This window comes from Bidens hawaiensis, unplaced genomic scaffold (assembly GCF_021521415.1).
Source record: "Bidens hawaiensis isolate Kalapana, Puna unplaced genomic scaffold, B.hawaiensis_p1.1 tig00025860_1, whole genome shotgun sequence".
In the NCBI taxonomy this organism is placed as follows: Eukaryota; Viridiplantae; Streptophyta; class Magnoliopsida; order Asterales; family Asteraceae; genus Bidens; species Bidens hawaiensis.
In genome coordinates, this window is record NW_027494156.1 from 167,313 (window position 1) to 190,315 (window position 23,003).

At 34.0% G+C, this 23,003-nt stretch overlaps 2 protein-coding genes and 2 pseudogenes across 5 annotated transcripts; 2 read left to right on the plus strand and 2 right to left on the minus strand.

Moving 5' to 3' along the window:
- Positions 1–1,059: 1,059 nt before the first annotated feature.
- LOC143572446 (17.4 kDa class III heat shock protein-like) lies at positions 1,060–2,782 on the minus strand. Its single transcript, XM_077057610.1, has 2 exons — positions 2,511–2,782; positions 1,060–1,496 (listed from the first exon to the last, which is right to left on the minus strand). The coding sequence occupies exons 1-2, from the start codon at positions 2,748–2,750 to the stop codon at positions 1,239–1,241; spliced, it is 498 nt and encodes a 165-aa protein (XP_076913725.1). The 5' UTR covers positions 2,751–2,782; the 3' UTR covers positions 1,060–1,238.
- A 1,074-nt stretch (positions 2,783–3,856) lies between these two features.
- LOC143572447 (peroxisomal (S)-2-hydroxyacid oxidase GLO4-like) lies at positions 3,857–9,355 on the plus strand. Of its 2 annotated transcripts, none has more exons than XM_077057611.1 (12): positions 3,857–3,971; positions 5,258–5,424; positions 5,496–5,620; positions 6,137–6,183; positions 6,266–6,343; positions 6,470–6,594; positions 6,712–6,769; positions 6,856–6,918; positions 7,540–7,609; positions 7,691–7,791; positions 8,903–9,007; positions 9,080–9,355. In XM_077057611.1, exons 2-12 carry the CDS (start codon positions 5,282–5,284, stop codon positions 9,257–9,259), a joined length of 1,095 nt encoding a protein of 364 aa, XP_076913726.1. In that variant the 5' UTR covers positions 3,857–3,971; positions 5,258–5,281; the 3' UTR covers positions 9,260–9,355. The 2 variants fall into 2 exon arrangements, with proteins under 2 accessions (XP_076913726.1, XP_076913727.1); XM_077057612.1 differs by having other exon boundaries at positions 3,875–3,971; positions 5,268–5,424.
- Positions 9,356–9,835: 480 nt separating this feature from the next.
- Positions 9,836–14,019, plus strand: LOC143572475 (DNA oxidative demethylase ALKBH2-like; annotated as a pseudogene). The gene is made up of 5 exons (XR_013142263.1): positions 9,836–9,868; positions 11,580–11,588; positions 11,741–11,833; positions 12,864–13,170; positions 13,798–14,019. The product of XR_013142263.1 is annotated as a DNA oxidative demethylase ALKBH2-like (transcript).
- Positions 14,020–14,935: 916 nt separating this feature from the next.
- LOC143572462 (protein PHYTOCHROME-DEPENDENT LATE-FLOWERING-like) lies at positions 14,936–21,649 on the minus strand (annotated as a pseudogene). The gene is made up of 12 exons (XR_013142262.1): positions 21,486–21,649; positions 19,467–19,509; positions 19,314–19,378; positions 19,145–19,222; positions 18,769–18,849; positions 18,539–18,703; positions 18,359–18,457; positions 17,251–18,284; positions 16,939–17,159; positions 16,718–16,863; positions 16,574–16,612; positions 14,936–16,473 (listed from the first exon to the last, which is right to left on the minus strand). The product of XR_013142262.1 is annotated as a protein PHYTOCHROME-DEPENDENT LATE-FLOWERING-like (transcript).
- Between the last annotated feature and the right edge of the window lie 1,354 nt (positions 21,650–23,003).

Genomic DNA, 23,003 nt, shown 5'->3' on the forward strand with positions numbered 1-23,003 from the left:
AGAGGAGTAAAAAGTCCAAGTCCAAATCCAAAAAGAAGGGTTCCAAATATTAAGGTTTGATGCTATTTTGTTCGGTTGTGTTCTTAATCGAATCTGTTTATTGCAAGTCGTATGAAACAAATGATGCCCCGGAAATAGCAAGGAGACGGTGAACAAGTAAGCGGTTTGAGCATTCTTAGATAAAATGCAGTAGTATTGTTTTGTGAGAAATATTCAATTTTGGTTACTTTATTAGTTTATTATACATTCTTGTATGTTACTGTCGAGTTCGTTGTAGCGTTTTCTTAAATGATGCCGCATGATATTCGTTAATACGATTTTGTTCTGTCATTTATAACTTTGTACTTGTCTTGTGATTTTAGTGTTAGGCAAATGTGTGTTTAGTATTACACTTAAATAGTTATAGAACTTATTTTAACTTTTAACTCCCAGAGGGTGCTCAAAACCGAATGTCTCGAAAATTGGAAATTAAACTAGTAGGTCTTGTTTCTTTTGCACCTTGGAGTTCAATTTTCATACAAGTTTAAAGGTAATGCAAATTTATGCAAAATAAAAAAAGGGTAATTATTTGGTTAGTTACAATCTTCTATTTTAAAATTCCTAATAATTATTTTTTTCTTCAAAGTACACCCCTAACAATATCTAACAATATGAAAAGTATCATACAAAACTGTCAAGAGAAATAACGCCAAGGCAAAGTCACACTTTTAAGTGTCTTTAAAGCGTTTTGACATGTTTTAAGCTTGACTAAGTCTCACGTTTTTAGATGTTTTTTAAAACGTTTTTGACATGTTTTTATAAGAGCATATCCAATGGTGCTGATTTGACCATCGTTTGAATTACAAAGGAGACATACAAACCGATATACCATTGAAGTTGGCCACATCGAGATAGAAAGAGAGCAAACCGCCCATCCAAGACGATCTAAAGTATTTTAAGACGATTCATAGTCAAAACTAAATAACTGTTGACATTTTATGCATGTAACACCCAGCATTTTAAAGTTTTATAAAAAAACAAGTGCCCCAGGCGTTTTAGCCCTAAATGCCACTGTCTGAGTAAAGCAACAAAAACTACATTACATGGTTTGACCAAAACAACAATAAGTCTACATACTGCATTCTAAAATATGACCATCTTACAGTCACCACCATAATAGCATCGTAATAGTAGCAAGCCACACTAGAACAACCTAACAACAAACATCCCAACTATCATAAATAAACATTGACATAAATTTATGAAATTTTAACTTCAACGGTTTTGGACTTGGGTGCTGGAGGTATCTTCTCCACCACCACAGTCAACACTCCGTTTTCGCACTTGGCTGTGATCGCTGACACGTTACAGTTTTCGGGCAGCCGAAATTTCCTTATCATTTTCCCAGTCCTCCTTTCCAGTCTTAGGTACTTAAACCCTTCTTCCTCTTCGTTTTCCTCGCGCTTTCGCTTCCCGTTGCTCCTTACTACCAACAAGTTTTCTTCCTCCACCGTCACCTACAACAATATTATATCAAGGATTCACATATGTAAGGGTGTTAAACAGGTCGTGTTCGTGGTTTGTATTGTCCAACCACACACACCCCAACCCAAAAAAAAATCACCTATTAATTTTAGTTTTTTTTATAACAAATTAAAAATTTATGATAACATTTACAATTTTAACTAAACAAATATTATGTTAATTTTAGGATACCCAACCAATTTAATTTATTAAATAAAACACGTTTTTAAATAATTAAATAAAATACGTTTTAAAATAATAAAATATTTTATAACAAATTATAAATTTATTATAACATGTACATTTTAACTAAACAAATATTATGTTAATTTTAGGATACCCAACCAATTTAATTTTTTAAATAAAATACAATTTATTAAATAAAACACGTTTTAAAATAATAATTAGGATACCCAACCAACTTAATTTTTTAAATAAAACACAATTTATTAAATAAAACACGTTTTATAATAATAAAATAGAAAATAAATACTTTAAAATACAAATATTATGTTAATTTTACGATACCAATCAATTTAATTTATTAAATAAAACACATCTTAAAATTTTGAAACTGAAAAAAAATACATTAAACAGGTCATGGGCCCATCAGGTTGATCTGAACATGACCCGTTTAGCTAAATGGGTTTTCGTGACACAAAACAGACCCAAACCCATTATATACCAAACACAAAACCGCGAAATTCATATTAGATTCGTGTCAGGTTAAAAATTCACACCCCTACAAACGTTATCATCAAGGAATTTAAGTCTAAACCTTAATTGCACTTAACCTGTGTCCGATTGTTCATAATGTCTAACCATCACTCACTTTATATACACCACACATATCTTGTAACTTGCTAGCCAATACGTTACCAAATTTTAAATAAAATTTAATTAGTAAACTTAACTAACTCACCGACTTATGAATACATGTTCAGTCTCTTTATTCATTTTCCGTTGCGAATTTATAAATTTTATATTAGTTTAGTTGAATCAATTACCTGAATGTCGGATTTGGACAAACCAGGGACATCCATGTACATAACCAACTCCTTTGGTGTTTCCACAATATCAACCGGAATGTTTCCTCCTTTCGATTCCTCGCCATTTCGGGTTTCGTGGTGAGACCGAGTAGAAGGGAACATCAGCTTCTCGATAACACTAGGATGTTGTTCGAGTAAGTGGCTCACTAGACCACCGAAATCAACATCACCTACGGATGAAACTGCTACCCTGCTCATGCTTTTGGTTGGTTGTTAGATGAATAATTGAGTAGAAAGATGGAAGATAACTGAAAGTTGAGGTTTTAATGGAGATGAAGAAGGTTCTTGTTGTTATGGGACATGTCTGTATGTTGCTGTCGTGTCACTTAGTTGCTAAACTGTAATTTGCCACGTGTCCAGGAGTTGCTAGGAAATATTTATAACGTTCACCATGATAATACACAACAAATTGTATCTTTAATGCATATTTAATTCACTAAATTAAGCAAATAACGTATACTAATTATTAGTTGTTAATTGAAAAAGTTTTTTATTACTTAAAATGAATTCATCAAGTGTTGTATCATATACTTTAAAATTTATAAAACTCTTAACACTAACTGACGTTTGACCCGACTTGTCATAAACACGGATTATATTTAGATATTATTATTTAAATAATAGTAATTATTACTTTTATTCAATTTGTATTATTACATGTATTTAATGTAAATATGCACTAATAAATAAAATTAACTATGATTTATTATTATAATACACAAAGTTGTATTTATTAATGCATATTTAATTCGCTACATTAAGTATTTATTACTTAAAATTTTGTTAACTGAAAAGTTTTTTATTACTTAAAATGAACGCATCAAATGTGATATTATATACATCAAAATTTATAAAACTCTTAACATTTAAAATTTCTTAATATACGAGCCTTTCTCAAATGTATTATAATATATATATATATATATAAGTATAAATATAGATAATAATATACGTTTCTTTATTTTAAAACTACAAAAGGTTATGTAAAGATCACGTGATTAACTTGTTATGACATATGATTAAGCTTTAAATAAAATTAACTGAATCGTATAAGAACTTACATCGCAAACACTTCTATCATATGTTCTATATTTAATGTTAATTACCGCGTTTCTGTTTACAACCGATATCTTTTTAGTTAAAGTACGTTACTTATAAAATATAAAAAAAAATGCAATAATTTTATATAAAACTATCTTTAGTTATTTATTTTGTTCATTATTTAAAGATCAAGTTTCATTTTAATGTTTTTGTCTTTTTAATTGGTTACATAGAAGAAAAAACAAAATTGCTAACAATGATCCAACATGTTGACTCATTTGTCTGATTCTCCTATGTGATTCACTTCCCAAAACAAACTCACCCAACTTTTGCATACAACCTTTCTCACTCTCACACAGGATCAATACCAATTAAAAGGTATGGTTGTATTATTAATTCATTGAACAACAAGTATGCTAAAACCCATCATGTTTTTGCTGTTAGCTTGTCTATGTTTTAGTGTTTGTTATTGTACTAGTGAATTGCTTGATCCTTGAACACATGATTATTTGCAATTTGAATGGTTGTCTCATTATTACATGACAAGTTCATTGATTTAGACTCACCAAACTTAATCTCTCCTAATATGTTATGTAGCCATATAAGTTCACTTATGCTAGGGGTGTTCATAAGCAGTGGCGAAGCTTGGACATAGTGACAAACACGTCGAGGGGGCCGGACTCGGTATGTATAAAAATATTCATAGACTAGAGGGGGGCGGGCTCAAAATTTCGGTCGGAAACGGGTGAATTTACATCATGTATAAAAATTTTCAGCTGAAAACGATAAATTTACACTGCCGAGCGAAAAAACGGAGGAGGCTGGGCTCAAAATTTAGGTCGGAAACGAGTAAATTTACACTATGTATAAAAATATTTCGGGCAAAAAAGAATAAATTTACACTACCGGGCAAAAAACCGAGGGGGCCGGGCTCAAAATTTCGGTCGGAAACGAGTAAATTTACACTATGTATCAAACATTTCGGCTGAAAAAGGATAACTTTACACTACCAAGCGAAAAAACGGAGGGGGCCGGGGCCACCCCTGGGCCCTGGCCCCAACTAAGCTACGCCCTTGTTCATAAGTCGTTGAAATCAGCCGAACTGCTTAAACCGAAGCAAATAAGCTGGTTCAGCCGGTTTGAGATAATTAGGTTCAGTTGAAAAACCGAGTTCGATAGTTTCGGGTCATGGTTTAGAACGTGGAACCAACCGTGTAAACCAAATCACATGTATGATATTTATTAACCATCATTAGTATAATATTTATTAACCATATTTATCATTTCTAAAATTTTAATACAGACCAGCAGTTTTGATAAAGAAAATAAAAAAGGCGGTTCAAACCGCCCAAACTGAACCGTTTTGGCTGGCTCATCCAACCCAAGTAGACCGTGTGATTTGTTTTGCTGTTTATTTTAAGTAAACCCTTATGATGGTTTTTGAAAGTTGGATGATTTTAGTTATGTTTCCTCATACTGCATAAACTAAAACTAGAAGTGAAGTAAATGCATAATTCTGTTTATCTCAATTTGATATTTTAAAAAAAAAATTATTAAGCCTTTACTTCTACTTTTAAGGTAATCTATGTAATATGAGGGATCGATGGCATTCCGGGTCGTATACTCATATTGAACTAGAAATGTGTCATTTATGATAAATACAGTTAACACTAGAAACAAAAGTCAGAATGGGTGATGAACCGGTCAATGTGAAGGAATATCAGGCATTGGCGAAACAAGCACTACCGAAAATGTATTATGACTACTTTGCTGGAGGATCCGAGGATGAACACACACTCAGAGAAAATAACAATGCATTTCAAAGAATTATGTAAAATGCTAAATTTATTATGATTTTATTATCATATGCATTCATTAATTTTAACAACATTTTATTGACAGTATTTGGCCGAGAATACTTATAGATGTAAGCAAAATAGATATGTCAACAACCATATTGGGTTACAAAACTTCAGCACCGATTATGATCGCTCCAACTGCTATGCATAAACTAGCACATCCTGAAGGTAGTTGATTTATATAATTTAACATCCAGTATATTTGTTTATGCTATAACTTAGGGGTGTGCGTGGTGCTGTTCGGTGCGGTTTTCAGCTAACACCAAACCGAAAACCAAAACTTCGGTTTTTGGAGTTTTTGAAACCGTTCGGTTTCGGTTTTTTCGGTTTTTGCCATTTGAGCTTGAAAATTTTAGGCCGAATTAAAAGGGGGCAAAAAATAATGAATTTAGGTATTAATATTTTTTTAATTGTAAAATAATAGACTATTATATATTTGACCAAAAATATTTGAGTTACATATTTATTAAATTTTTAAAAATTACTTAATATAAAAAAGGGAAATTTTAGGAATTCAGTTCAGTTTTTACATAAATCCAAACCATCGGTTTTGAGTTACATAAAACCAAACCATCGGTTTTGTTTTGGTTCGGTTTTTTTGGTTTGGATTTTTCAGTTTTTTCGGTTTCGAATCGGTTTTTTTGGTTTCTTGCACACCCCTAACTGTTACTTTGTGTGATTCAGGAGAGATAGCAACAGCCAAAGCAGCGGCCGCGTGTAATGTCATAATGGTAATTTTATTGCCACTGCTGCAACTCAGTAAACTACTTTCTATATTATAATTATTTTTTATTTTTATTTTGTTTTTCTCAGGGGTTATCTTTCATGTCGACGTGCACGATTGAAGAAGTTGCTTCTAGTTGCAATGCCGTTCGATTCTTTCAGTTATATGTATGCAATTCTTATGACTCCATAGTTTTCTTTGGTGACCACGAGAACTCGTTAGGGAAAACTCACGGGCCCACCAATACAGTTAAGGTAGTGTGAAATATTATGTTGTTTTGTATGTGTTTGTAGGTCTACAAGAGACGTGAAATATCCGCTTTAATGGTGAAACGAGCTGAAACAAATGGATTTAAAGCTGTTCGTCTTACTGCTGATACTCCTAAACTCGGTCGTAGGGAAGCCGACATAAAAAACAAGTAAAAATCATCCCAAAAAATAATATATTTTTCATTTTTTTTAATTTTATTCTTTTTCTACATATATGTTTAATCTCCTTTTTATGCGACTCTCGGACTCTGCAACATTTTATGTAGAATGATCGCGCCTCAGCTGAAGAACTTTGAAGGTCTCGTGTCAACTGAAGTTGATGATGCAAGTGATATGACCGTCTCTTGTTTTTTCTATTTTGAATTCTTTATTATGCATTAATTTAAATATTGATTATACATGTTTTGCAGAGTGATGGTTCAAATCTTGAAGCTTTTGCATCTAGAAGCTTTGATCCTTCGTTTTCTTGGAAGGTATAAACCGTTAATTAGGGGTGGCAAATGTGACCCATTGGGTTGAATGAGTTGTAATAAAATGTATATAATGGGTCAGACTAAAAAAAGAAAATGATTGAAACGAGTCAAAACGGGTTGACATTTTTTTTAATTGAACGAGAAAAACGGAAGAAACTTTTTAGTACTTTTACTTTTTTAGTTTTTGATTTATATTTCGAGTTATGATTTTTTAATTATTTTTTTTGAATTTTTTAATGAGGGGTTTTTTAAATGGGTCAAAACGGGTTGAGGTTTCAGAAATCCCTCATTAAAAAATTCAAAAAAAAAATCATAACTCGAAATACAAATCAAAAACTAAAAATGTATAAATACTAAAAAGTTTCCTCCGTTTTTCTCGTTCCATAAAAAAAACACTAGAGAAATGTCAACCTGTTTTGACCCGTTTCAATCAATTTCTTTTTTTAGTTTGACCCATTTTGACCCATTATATACATTTTATTACAACCCAATGGGTCACATTTGCCACCCCTACCGTTAATGCACGAAAGGAACCATAATTTTAATCTCTGAGGTCTTTATATATATTGTTTTTATAGTTCACTAGAAATAGTTATCAGTTACACCTTATATGTATTGCAGGACATTGCATGGTTAAAGTCCATTACAAAGTTGCCAATTTTGATCAAGGGTGTACTCACCCGCGAGGACGGTAAGACCCGTTTGACCCATTATCCAACCTACCCGACCCGTCCATCGTGCCACCTTTAATCTTGTATATGTTTCTTGGCAGCCATTAAAGCTTTGGAAGTAGGAGTTGATGGAGTCATAGTCTCTAACCACGGAGCTCGCCAGCTAGATTATGTTCCCGCCACCATTTCTGTTCTTGAAGAGGTAGTTAATACTTATCAATTATCATCACTAACCGCGTATAAATAACCCAAAAGTAGTAATCTTTAGTAACAATAACTACGTTTGTACCCGTCGCATTGGGCGGTGTATTAACGTGCATTCGATTGGTATGGGTTAAGTTTGTTCAATACCGACACTAAATTGAAAAAACTTAATTTTGTCAATGCAGAAAAAACAGCGGCACTCGTATAGCTTATAAAAAAAATTTAACATATTAAAAAGAACAAATACAGCTTATGATCAAAGTGACACGAAGTCGGTTGGTATCTGTTAGCTTCGTTACGGTACTGCCATATACACAAATAATAAATTAGTAAACGCCCACAGTACTCGTATAACTTATGATACATAGAATTATCAAATTTAAAACAACGTTTATTTTACGGTAGTTTCACTAAAACAAATTTCCTTTTTACATATTCATAGCAAACAACAACAACAACAACAACAATAATAATAATAATAATATTGTGTCGCACGTGTTGGTGTTGCCGCGCGACCCAGCAAGGGTTTTGCGGCACCAAGCATTAGCGTTTATCTTTTATGTGTGTGTGTGTGTATGTATATGTGAGAACTATTTTGAGATTGAGAACTTTAAGAACCATTTTGGACCCACAAAAAAAACTCTTCTAAAAAAATTATAAAACAAAAAAAACGCAAAAATAAAAAAAGTAAAAAAACCAAAAAAATTTATTTTTCATCCCGGTTTCAAAGAATAAAAAAAATTAAAAAAACTATATCGGTTTAGCAAAATTATACACATATTTATCATACTTATTTTTTAATTTTATACATGTTATTCTTTATGCACATATGCACAATTAAGATAAATGATAATGTACATATGTGTACATTATGTAAATCGAGACTAAATAAAAATATACATGTGTATAATTAGTTTGGTTTTATTTTTATGAAACCGGGATAAAAAATAAAAAATTCTAGTTTTTTTACTTTTTTAAAAATTTCATTTTTTTCGTTTTATAACTTTTTTTAAGATTTTTTTTGTGGCTCAAAATGGTTCTCAAAGTTCTCGTTTTCAAAAAGTCCTCTTTGAATCCTCACCCTATATAATATGGTATAATGGTTGCAGGTGGTGGGTGCAGTTCAACGAAGAATACCGGTTCTGTTTGATGGAGGAATAAGGCGAGGGACGGATGTATTCAAAGCTTTAGCTGTCGGTGCAAACGCAGTTATGGTAAAACTTGTTATAAATATATAATCATCCTCATGATATATTATCATATAATATAATATAATAATATTGCAGATTGGAAGACCAGTTGTGTATGGGTTGGCAGCAAAGGGAGAGTATGGAGTTAAAAGAATAATTGAAATGTTGAAGGATGAACTTGAGCTCACTATGGCTCTTGCTGGCTGCACCACAGTTAATAATATTACTAGGAACCATGTTAGAACCCATATTGATGTTCACCATTGTAGACTCTAGTTGTTGGTCATAGCGTTGGGCCGTTGGGGTTCGAAATAATGGCTAAAGTGAAGCGTAAACGATAGTCGAAACGGTAACTTATTGTTTCAATGTGAGTGATCTTGTTGGACTTAATTCCCGTCCTTGAGTCAATGAGGCGATTCATGTTCTGCCGATTTCGAGTTATGGAATTGGGTTAATTAATTAAATCATTTGGAGATAAATTAAATGTGTTGTATTTAATTTAATGTATTTTAATGTATAATAGTATTAGATTATTAAATAAACATGTTGGTTTTATTTATTATTTAGTTAGGAGTTCAAGTCCATCTTTATTTGTACCGAGTCATGTAATCAGTTTTAGAGTTATATTTTCCTAGTTTATAGAATTGAAGAGTTTATTCCAAAACTAATCGTTTTACTCAAATACGTTTATATTAAGTCACCACCGCGAGATCTCTATCCTTATAACAATTTTGCTCCTACCAAATACGTTTAATTTATTACTTAAGAAAGTTGGTTCAAGAGTTTTTAGTTTTTAAATGGTTGTTTTCAAAAGGTTCTAAATTTTAATTTAAGTAGCTCTTTTGGTATAAAATGACTGAAATGATGAAAACAGTTAAAAAGGATGTAATATATTGTCGTAGTTAAAAACTAGAAAAGTAAACTTGATATTGACATAGTTAAAACTTTTTATAAATAAATTTAAAGACAGATGAATGGATGAATGACGTCTATTATATGTTTTCTTTAAGAATTTAAAATGATTGTTGTAATTCCAAATAACCAACCATTTGTTAACCAAGTGACCAATACTTAACCGGTACATTACTTTTTCTAGGAAATGTTGTCGGTTCGAATATCTTTTGTGAAAACATGTAGTGGGCCTTGGGAGGTGAAAAATGTAATGCCAAGTCAAAAGCTTTGTCTGCGATCACGAGTGCAAGTGACCATTGGCGAATCTTGAATGAAAATGCTGAGGAAGGCGCATACTCATATTGTATGAAACTGTTCATAAACGAGGGGGGCCCGGCCTCAAATACAAATTGACTAAACCATTCCATACATTATTATTATTATTATTATTATTATTATTATTATTATAATAATAATAATAATAATAATAGCTATTATATCAATGTTTTAAAAACCGGTAATTTACTTGTACTGGATTGGGTTAAAAAATGGTACAGCCGGTTGAACCGGGTTATACCGGATGGTTCAACCGGTTGAATAATTTACCTTATAATTTCCAATAAATGTAACTTAAATCCAAAAATAACCCAAAAGTAAATGATTTCTTAACAAAGATAAACCAAAAGTTAATCCATATTAAAAAATCATGCAAAAGCACTCAATTTAAAAAAAAAAAAACAGTCCTAGGTTGAATGTTAATTGTTGGGTTAAAAGTAATTTTGAAAAAATATGGGCCGCACATATCAAAAAATTTCCGGACATAAAATCGGTTTACGGGTAAAAACCGGTATTTTAGACAAAAACCGCCGGTACGATGTTCTAGCAAACCGGCCAATAATACCGGACTTAAAATACCGGTCTGCTGTGTGAAATCCGGTTTAACCGGTTCAACCGGCCGGTTTGAACCGGTTTTTAAAACACTGTATTATATAGAATGTTATGAAAATATTGCTAAACAATATATATTATGTTATATATAAAATTATAATTGAAAAAGAATATATAAAAATTAATTAATAAATAGTAAACGAGTCAATCCCGAGCCGAGCTCGAGCCTAGTAAAGCTCGGGCTTGCCTCATCTCGTTTGCATCCATACTTTAAATACATAAAAATAATTAAAAATGTGTATATTTAATTTTTAACTAACAAATAAAAAACGAGCCTAGCTCGATCTCGAGAAGTCAGAACGAGCCGAGGTCGAGCCTAGTAGAGCTCGGGCTTGCCTCAGCTCGTTTGCATCCATACTTTTAATACATAAAAGTAATTAAAAATGTGTATATTTTAAATTTTTAACTAACAAATAAAAAACGAGCCTAGCTCGATCTCGAGAAGTCAAAACGAGCCAAGGTCGAGCTCGGGCTTGGCTCGTGTACACCTCTAGCATATTCTGGACATGCATATTTTCTTTTCTCTAATTTATCATATGTCGTTTTGAGCTTTTTATCGATCCGTGCTCGAGCGGCTCAGTTTGTTTGCAAGTAATTGCAACACTAAACATAACATCTCTACAGTTGTCTTGAGTTGAATGTCATGTAAAACTAAAACTGTTTTAATTTTGAACCTTAAAGCTCTACTGCAACATCTCTTAATATTATTTGTTATTTTAAAGATAATATAATCTGATAAATTTTCATATCATTATAGGAAGTGCAGGTATTCAGAACCTTGTTATTATCTTCTAAGAAACATTGGTTAGATGAGGCAGATGAAGTTAACAACGCTTTTCGAAACCACAAGCTTTAACACTGACAGTAGCGGTAATAGTAATAATAATCCTAGTGTAGTAGGAAACGTGACGGATTTAGGAAACGAAGTCATGGGAGTATTTTAATTATCTTGACAAAAACCTGCCATGGATCCGACCAAGTGTTCATGTCTTCGGTAAAGCTCATGTTCAGGTAGTCAGTCTCATTGCTTTAAAGTTTGATCAAAGTCATCAAACAATGTCATAGAGGTGTAAACGAGTGGAGCCTCAGCTCGAGCTCGGTACATTTATTATTTAATAAATAATTGATGTATGTATATTTATTTGTATATATACTTTTTAGTTGTAATTTTATGTATAACATAATATATATCATAATAGCTATTAAATAAATATATATTAAATATATTAATAAAAGTTATACAAATAACATGCTTGTTTAGGCTCGAGAGCTTGTTTGAGAAGTGAAGCTCAAGCTCAGCTCATTTATTAAACAAGCTTTTTTTAGACTCGAGCTCGGCTCATTTATTAAACAACCTTGTTTTTAGGCTCGAGCTCAACTTATTTATTAAACAAGCTTGTTTTTAGGCTCGAGCTCAACTTATTTATTAGACAAGCTTGTTTTTAGGCTCGAGCTCGGCTCATTTACTAAACAACCTTGTTTTTAGGCTCGAGCTCGGCTCATTTACTAAACAACCTTGTTTTTAGGCTCGAGCTCGGCTCATTTATTAAACAACCTTGTTTTTAGGCTCGAGCTCGGCTCATTTATTAAACAACCTTGTTTTTAGGCTCGAGCTCGGCTCATTTATTAAACAACTAAACAACCTTGTTTTCTTGGCTCGAGCTCGGCTCATTTATTAAACAACCTTGTTTTTTGGCTCGAGCTCGGCTCATTTATTAAACAACCTTGTTTTTTGGCTCGAGCTCAGCTCATTTATTAAACAACCTTGTTATTTGGCTCGAGCTCGGCTCATTTATTTAACAACCTTGTTTTTAGGCTCGAGCTCGGCTCATTTAATAAACAACCTTGTTTTTAGGCTCGAGCTCAGCGCATTTATTAAACAAGCTTGTTTTTAGGCTCGAGGTCGTTTAAACTCGGGTCAATTTGAGTTTTTTCCGAGCCGATCTCTAGTCACGTGCTGTTTGGCTCATTCACACTCTTAAAACAATGTCACATTGCATCTTTTATGTGTTTGAACTTTGATGTTATTGGTTGTTTTCAGCCGAGAGATGTATGCTACTTTGCAACTAAAGGATTTAGTTTACAGCGGGTATACACCAAAAGCGTATTCTTGGGATGATTATCCGCCTTTGAAGGAGATTCTAGACGAGGTATCTAATCCCGAACCTCGCTTCATTTGATTTGTTTTGGTATTACTAAGACATGTTGGATTTTAAATAGATACACTGATGGTAATGACTATGTTGGTTGGCATTCTGATAACGAGACGCTTTATGGACCCACTCCCGAAATTGCATCCATTTCTTTCGGTTGCAAACGTGACTTTTTCTTGAAAAAGAAAACTCAAGGTATGACCTGTGTTATCATTAGGATTAGTTTCATATATACCCAATCAAAACTAAAAATACCATATAACATTTATACCCTTTTCATTATATCCGTTTATTTTTTACGTAATGACTACTCTACCCTTTTCATTATATCCGTTCAAACCCTATTTTTTAGTTTGATTTTAGTCGACATCGATGATAAGCAAGCGAACCGAACCGTTGTATCTCTTTTTTTGTTTGCTTGACGACACGTAATCAAACAATCAGATCAGTACTTAGAATCAGATAATCAAACCAGGTATTATCGCATGATACTCGAGTGATAAGCAATCTAATACTTTGAGAAAACTGTTGTTTATGAACAAAACTATAAAGTTTAAAGCTAAAAAGATTTTAAAATAAGTTTAAGCTAAAAATGGTTAAATAAATTTTTTTTGAAGTTCATGAAATTTTAGAAAAAACTAAGGGTAAAATGGTCATTTTAGAATTGTTAACAATAAATTGGGTACATTTGATATGTTAACTACTTTGTAAGGACATATACGATATTTTTTGCTTATTGTAAATTTGTAATTAGTACTAGTTTAGCCAATGGGCTCATTCTAATGTTGAGTAACTACAACATTCGGATATATCATGTTTTAGGTGAAGTGGGAAGCAAACGAGGAAGGCTGACTAATGAAGAGAAACATTGTTTTAAGTTAAAGCACGGGTCACTGCTCGTTATGAGAGGCTATACACAAAGGGACTGGCTTCATTCAGTGCCTAAACGAGCAAAAGCCGAGTCAGCACGAATTAGTCTCACGTTCAGGCGAGTCTTGGAGATGGCACAGCCTGAGCTGGTTGTGTAAACAATGTTACATTTTCACGAGGTTTTGGATCAACTCTGCTATCTATTCGTATTACACTAACGTGTATTAGTTATATTTTGAATATCTAAAAACTTAGAAATGATGTTACTTTTGCCGTCAAGCGGGTAGATTTTGGTAAGAATTGATGATTATATGATTATATGATGCAGATGTTTGGAGTTTTTTCGTTTTGCCTTACTGGTTTTGATTGGCGATTAGGATTTAGTTTTGTTATTAATACACTCGAGATGGGTTACTTGATAAATAGGTTTATGTGTGTAAAACAAACGCGAGATTATGGAGTTTCTGGTTGTAGATAAAGCTTGTTTGATCGTATATAGATGCGTGCGTCACATAAGTGACGCTCAGTTTGTGCCTCAGCTTTTGGGACCAAAATGGAAGCCTAGAGGTGCAAACGAGCTTAGCTGCTCGCAAGCTACTCGAGATCGGCTTGTTAAAGGGCTCGATCGAGCCGAGCTTGAGCTTAAATATAAGCTCGTTTAATAAACGAGCCCGGGCCCGAAGTTCACTTATTGAACTCGAGCCGGCTTGCGAGCCTAAATGAGCCTGTCATTTATATAATATCTTTAAAATATATATTTAGAAGTTATTAATTAATATAGATAATGTTATGAAAAAGTAAATAAAAATAACTAAATAATATATATTATTTTATACATAAAAATTTTAATAGAAAAAATATATAAAATTAATAATTAAAATTATATAAAAAATAATTGATAAATAGTAAACAAGTCGAGCTCGGGCTGGCTGCACCCCTATGGAAGCCCTCTCTTTTCTAAACTAAGTTATCAAGTATCATCTGATGATAATATAAATGGTTATTTACAGTTTATTAAAGCACTATGTGTGTATGCTGGTTTCTTTAATACATGACCAATGTAGTCATGTATTAAAGAAAAATAAACAAATATATGAAAATTAAGACAAATCCCTTGTTCATCGACCACACGTCTCCGAAGGGTCGAATTATCAAAGCATGATTATGCTTGTCAGGACAAGATCACTTTCGTAAATATTATAGATAATTAGACCATAAGTGGGCATTAGACCATAAACTGTCCCAGGTACTAACATATGTACATTTATCTTCCCAAAAACTATTGCCCATCACCACCAGTTTAGAAAATACAAGATAACGAAAAGAAAAACAAAAAAAAAACATACGAATCGGGCTAGCTACTCTGATTGACACCCTGCATATCCATTGGCGAGTTAACCATACTACCGACAGACCCCATGGTCTGCGAGCTCAACTGTGGGCTTGCAGGACCATTAGTCTCTTGGTTACCTGCACTCATAGGCGGTTGCATGGTTCCAGAACTCAACTGCGGACTCATTGGGGTTCGCTGGCTCATTTGCTGAGGGCTAGCCTGTTGTTGCTGTGGTAGTCCTATTGGTGGTGAACCCACTTGCTGAGGTGGCGAAAGAACCGCCTGTAACGGTGATGTTGACTCTTGTTGCTGCTGTTGTGGTAATTGCTGTTGCTGATTCATGCCTGATAACATTTTAGGAGGGGCCATAGCGGTCCGTTGCATTGGTTGCATAGGGTTCATGGTGTTAGCTCGGTTAATAGCGGGACCCTGCATCGAGTAGTTACTGGGCCCGGAATGCACCTGCCGATTAGCTCCCAGCAACCCAGTGATATTACCAGATTGCCCCCCCCGGCCCCACCTAATATATTTCTGTTCTGTGACATTCTAAGCCTTGTAGTCATAATAGCAGCCTGAGCTGGCGATATCATCCCAGATCTAAGCTGCTGGCTTATTAAATTACTAAAATTTGCAGCCTGGCTCACACTAATCGGACTCTGACCCATATTATTTCCCATCCCCGAAATTGCCCCCGTTATTGGTGGCGAAATTCCACGAATGCTCCCCATACCTTGAAGACCAGCCATATTATTCCCGGTATTACCTCCGATTCCGACACTTCCGAATCCCGTCATCATTTTCCTCCGCATTTGAAGCGGTTGCGGTTGCTGTTGTTGTAGCATTTGAAGCTGTTGCGGGGTCGCTTTATTTAACATATGACCTACTTGTTGGATGTTTGAATTCTGTCCCATTGCGTTTAAATGTGGTAATGGACTTGATGTGTGCATCATGGCTGATGATCTTTGCAGCATATGACCTACTTGTTGGTTTTGCTGGAATGACGGTTGTGAATCCGGTTGCATCGGGTGTGCTGGAGGCAATAAACCGCCCTGAGAAACTTGCAGCGGTTGAGAATTTGCAGATGGGTGCATTCTTGCACCTGATGAATTTACTAATCCGTTATCATTATTACTTGGTACATTGTCGGACGGTTTTGCAATTTCATTAGATGGCTGGCCCAAAACTGATTCTGGGATTTCAGCATTGGGAGATATTGCAGATGCGTTGTTATTCTTAATGTTAGTTGACTTTGGATGAATATAATCGCCTTCAACACGATAACCTTCACGGGATATCTGCATACACCAAAAATAATTAGTGTATTTCTATTTTCATACAAAATAAACTAAAAAAAAAATATAATCTTTTAAGTAAATTCAACTTTAAAGGTCATACCAATGTGCAGAACTGGTCTGCAAGCAAGTCAGCAACATGCTGTAACACCAATTCAAATCACAAGTCAGAAATTCTCAAATACAGTAGTTGCTACATTCAAGTAGAAAAAATTATATATTATATAACTAAAATAAAAACTCATACAGTATTTGGAAGAGTCGGAAGGTATTCTTCTACTGCTGAGTAATCATAATCATCTAACTCTCCATAAAGCATTGCAACAGTGCCATCATCTTGTTTTTCCGACAGTATCATTCTTCGTATTGTGGGCACAACTAAAAGAGAATTTCCTGAAAAGTCAATGGTGAGCAATCAGTCAAAGTCAACGTTCACGTAAACTAAACTTTTCATCTTTTTTAATTAACCTTGGAGTACACGTTCAGTCGGCATAATATCCAGAATTCTGGCCTTGCAAACATTCATGTTCCCACCAACAAGCGATTTAGACAGAGGTGTTTTGCAGTCTTCATCTTTTGGGTTTTCATTATTGTGATCATTAAAGAGAAAATGATTCAATTGTTGAGTAGAAAATGTTGTTGTATCTCTATACTCGTCAACCTTAATCTTCTTCATGTTCAATTTATACCTACCATAAAAATATTATTTAAGCACATGAAACACAATATTGGTAACTTAAAACTATACAACGAAAAGGTATTGTATATTTATATTTATACCTGAGAGTTAACATTTCGATTTTGGAAATTTTATCAAGCATGCTTTGATCAAAATCTTTTCCAGCAAGAGAACTTGTGACATTAAGGGGGGCACCAATGTTACCATTTGTTCTCCTGGTTGCCATTTGAGCACTAGAAGTCAAAGATCCGGGCCCACCAACAGCAAGAACTGAAGTCACTGCTGACTTGTCCCTTTGGGATGATCCAAGTGGCGCAGGCGCACCGTACTGCCCGCCATGAGACCCACTGGAAAACTCCCCTGATTTTGACGACAGTGGAGATTGAGGCAACGCACCAGAAGATACACGTGGACTTTGTGCTGACTTTCGTCTCTGAAACTGTTCCTCTTTTCTAGAATTATCCAGATTATTGTTATTAGTCCATGGAGTTGGCGGGAAGTTGGATCTTGATAACTGCTGAGTCAGCCTCTGATGTTGCTCAGAGTCAACGGGTTCTTGTTTTAAATTGTATCTGATTCCTGGTTGACCCATTGTAAATGGATCCTGATTAAAACTTCCTTCAAACGGATACTTTTGGTTTACGGTATTAGTAGGTAACTGTAACTGAACCCCTCTCCCGATTGACTGATGCCGTTGCTGCTGCATGAGCGAGTCAAATACATCCATTTGCGGTTGTTGACTTCCGTTAAGACCCATTGAGTTTGACCTAGCTCTTTTAGGCAACCCTGTCAAAGGAGACAGGTGACCATCTTGGTTTTCCCGCTTACCAAGATTCGAATTCCTATTATCGGTATATGAATTCGTCATGTCTTGAACCGCGCCTAATCCATGATCCTGCATAAGCCTAGGGTTTCCAACAGTTATTTGATAATTAGATTGACAAGATAATGAAGGCGATGCAGGAACTGTGTTTTGGATGGTCTGGTTAACAAGATCAGGTGGCTGAACCATTGGGCCTGGATTTGAGTTTTCTTGGCCTCGGTCCATGCAAACCTTCTTCACGTGGACCAGATTGTCAGAGCCCGACATCTGCCTCAACCTCTTCCGCCTAAGTTCCCGTATATTCAACTTCAACTGCAATAAAACCATATTAAAATAGCAAATAAAAAAATTATCCACGCCATCAAGATAATTAGGTTTATACTTACATTTGTGGAAGTTGGAGGTTTGCAGAGTTTATCTACATTGGGAGACGGGTCAAGATCAAGCTTCGGGTGTAAGGCTTTCACTATACGGGCCTCTGCTTCCTACAAGCCCATTTACCAAAAGTAAGATTGTTGTATAATGCATATTTACATCTGGTTATAACTATATTCAATAATACTAACCATTAAGTCACCATAAGTCCAAGAACTATTAGAAATCAGAGACAAATCTTTCACCACATTCTCCAACGACATTTTAAGACGTATTTTTAAAGTAATAGGGGATAACGAATCTGTAGTAGAACCATTAATTCCTGCTTCAATCCCACATTTTCTGTAATCTCTAACCTGCAATGTTCGCCACATCAGAAATGGTGGTTGAAGTTTTAGTTCTACTTAATGTGATTACTTACCGCGCAAGCAACTGCTCCATTGATAAATTTGCATGGTATATCATCCAAGAAATCAGCAGGCAACAAGCCACGCTCAATTGCCTTCAAATACAAAAAACAAGACAGTTGATAAAAGGAAGACTCGTGTTGACCGTTATTATGAAGGAAAAAAATTACTACATTAACTATTCAAATACTAAGATATAAGATTTATAATTTAGGAGGTTGGATGCCCTAATATTAAATTTTGGGTCACTTTTAGCCCGTTTAACCAGTTTCATTTTAAGCTAAAGGTTGCTTTTTTTACCTGTTTTAGATAAAAATACAACCTAAATAGACTCGTTCATAAGTACAACGGTCAAAATTGCCATTTCCTGACATAAAGATTAACACTTACCGAGAATAGGCTTTCTGAAGTCCGATCATACGGGTGCAATAACTTTGGATCAACTTGTACAGCCTGATTAACTCGATTCTAGAAGCGAGTGCAAACAAGTTAGCTAAAATCAAAGGTAGTGACTTTAAAACCAAATCAGAAATCTAACGTGATGTAACTTGTAACAAACCTCAGAGGGGTTTCTAATCGAGTATCCATCCGGAAAGAGGTTTATAAAGAAAGAAATGTCCGCGTCTGAAACAAAACAAATCTGAAAATTAATAAACAAAAAATAAAGAAACCACAACAGAAGTGTATGGGTTAATGTTTCTTAGAAAGATACCTGAAATTTCAGCTTCGTCTTTATTGTTTTCAGTGACATCCTCCTATAGTATCAGCAAGCAATCAGTTAAAATGAGTTAGGGGTGTGCATGGAACCGAAAAAACCGATAACCATAACAAAAAGAGACGTGTGGTTTTATGTTTTCGTAGAAACCGAACTTCTGCTTTGGCTTTGGTTTTGCATATACAAATAACTGAAAAAAACGAACCAAACCGAATTTATCAATGTTACTTTTACATTTATAAACTTTAAGTAATTTATAAGATATAAGAGATTAATAGATATGTAGCCCATATGTGTAATAATCAATTAGTTATTAACCAACCAAATGTCAATTTCATTGTTTTGAGCCAATTCTCAGGCCCCAAAATTTCAAACTCAAATGGCAAAACCGAAGAAACATGAACAGAACCAAACGGTTTTCAAAAACACAAATCGATGTTACAAACATTTTTTTATTATTATTATTTAAAACATAAGTAATATATGTTAATTATATTTATACCAAAAAGCAAGTTTAAAAACTATGCAGCTTTTTTTAACAGAGTTTGGAACCACCCCAATACCCGAGTTAGACAAGATGTAAACCGTCCATACTGATTTTGACACTCCAACTAAACTCACGGAAACCAACCAACCATTATGGACAACCCCCTTGAGTCAGGTTTCGAGCCAGACACCTCAACACGTCAATGCCATTGAGCCAAAAGGCCAAATGCCAAAAAATATTTATATGCAGCTAATTGTTATATATGTGTTACACATTTTTTATACTAAATGAATTAAGGTTCATTTTAACAACAAAAAACCAGAAACTGTAACTCAATTTCAATAAAGCAAGACGAAATGAAGCAATTAACGCAACAATTAGACGTAACAAAATGAACCAGATGCATACCCAAAAAACCCGAAAAAACATATATTAAACATAAGCAATATATGTTACTACAATTAATAAGTACAAAAAAATTAATTATGCAGCTAAGCTAATTGTTATATATGTGTTACACATTGTTTACATTTAATGAACTAGGGTTCATTTTAGCAATAAAAAAACCAGAGACTGTAACTCATTTTCAATAAAGCAAGACGAAATGAAGCAATTAACGCAACAATTAGACGTAACAAAATGAACAAGATGCTTACCGAAAAAACCGAAAAAACATATATTAAACATAAGCAATATATGTTATTACAATTAATAGGTACAAAAAGTTAATTATGCAGCTAAGCTAGTTGTTATATAATAATGTGTTACACATTTTATATATGAAATGAATTAGGGCTCATTTTAGCAACAAAAAACCAGAACAAACACATAACATTAAAACATTATGTTATTACAATTAACGCAACAATTAGACGTAACAAAATCGAACCAGATGCATACCGTAAAAATATATATTAAACATAAGCAATATATATCATTACAATTAATAAATAAATAAGTTAATTATGCAGCTAAGCTAATTGTTATATAATAATGTGTTACACATTTTATATATGAAATGAATTAGAGTTCATTATAGCAACAAAAAAACAGAAACTGTAACTCAATTCCGACAAAGTAAGACGAAATGAAGCAATTGACGCAACAATTAGACGTAACAAAATCGAACCAGATGCATACCGGAAAAAAACCGAAAAAAACATATATTAATATACGTTATTATGCAGCTAAGCTAAATGTTATATAATGTGTGCGCATTTTATATATGAAATAAAAAACCAGAAACTGAAACTCAATTTGGATAAACGAACACGAAATGAAGCAATTAACGCAACAATTAGACGTAACAAAATCGAACCAGATGCATAACGAAAAAAAATATATTAAGCATAAGCAGTATATGTTATTATGCAGCTAAGCTAATTGTTAAATAATGTGTTACGCATTTAATATATGAAATGAATTAGAGTTCAATTTAGCAATAAAAAACCAGAAACTGAAACTCAATTTGGATAAACGAACACGAAATGAAGCAATTAACGCAACAATTAGAAGTAACAAAATCGTACCGATAGTTTTGGAAGAACAATAAAGGTTTGAATGTTGTTGTCAATTTGAGCTTCTTCTTCTTCGTGTTGTGGAATTGTAGGTTTAGGTTTTGGGCGAAATCGAGTGCCTTTGTTTGAGACCTTGAAAGAAACCCCCATTGAAATTGAATTGAATTGAATTGAATTGAATGAATATTATTATTATTATGGACAGGGTGGTGGTTGTTTATATAGTGCGGTGGATGTGGGACCAATTGGATTTGGGTTATGAGTTTATATTATGTTGTTCCTTTTGGCGGCAGGTCTTGTTTTGTTCCAGCTGAAGATGGACAAACCCGGTATTTTTAAGAACCGGAACTGTATAGGCCCGGTTTTAAGTATGGTCAATAAAAGTCAATACCGGGTTCGGGTATAGTCGGGTATTTGATCGGGTTTCGGTAGGGTTAGGTTTTGATCAGGTATTGGTTGAACCGGTTCCAGGGAGAAACCCAAAGCCCGGTCCGTACCGTTGGTAGGGTAGGGTCGGGTCGGGTCGGGTCCGGTTCCGGGTAGGAACCACCAGGTCGGGTTTGAAACCTGTTTTTTTGTGCACCTTTAGTTCCACCAAACACCAGCTCGTGTTTATTATTATTATTATTATTATTATTATTATTATATGGTTGTTGCAGAGTGGTTTTAAAGCTCAAAGTTAAAGCGTTACTTCACGTTAAAACAACGTCGATTCAACATCGTCTTGTGGTTTATGTCTATTGATCACTTTAAAGTTTTACTCCTTTGGCATTTGGGTTTCACCGTGTGTTGCAAATATACTTTTGCCGTTCAGTAACATGTTGATGCACCTCCCTTACCACCCCGGGGTAGTGTGTGGGCTTTAAGGCCACGCCACATCAACTTTTGAAGCCCAAAACCCACAACAACTGATTTTGAGTGAGCGGGTGAAAGTTGAAATGTATGAAGACTAAAGATTTAAGAGACATTGTTAGCCTACCACTGGAACATAAGAGTAAATTACATTGTTGAGAGAATTTAATAAGAAGTTAATAAATCAAATCTGGTTATTGTGTGGTATTTATAATGGTGCAAATGGTGGAAGTTAGGACATGAATTGTTCATGATATTAAGGACATGTTTGGTGTCATGGCTTTCCACTGACAGCCGCTAGTCAGTGAATGGTATATGTGATATAAATACCGTTCATGCAAAATTAAAACATATAATTGTTGGTTCGAAGTATATTTTGTTGAAGCAAATATGATTCTTGTTCCGGACTATACGCCTGGTTGTTTACTTGGTTATAACAAACGATATGGGTTAGATGTTATCAATTAGTTTATGACATAGTTTGATGTTATCAGTTAGTAATTAAATTAGTTAACTTGAATTTGAGTCTCTTAGTTTACATCAACCAACATGAATATGACATCATGTTGTGGTCTATCCTATTGTTTATTTTAATTTACCAATTCGAGTTAAGATGGCATTAATGTCACGTTGAAAACCAATATAAATCGCAATGTAGTCATAGTAATTCTATATTTT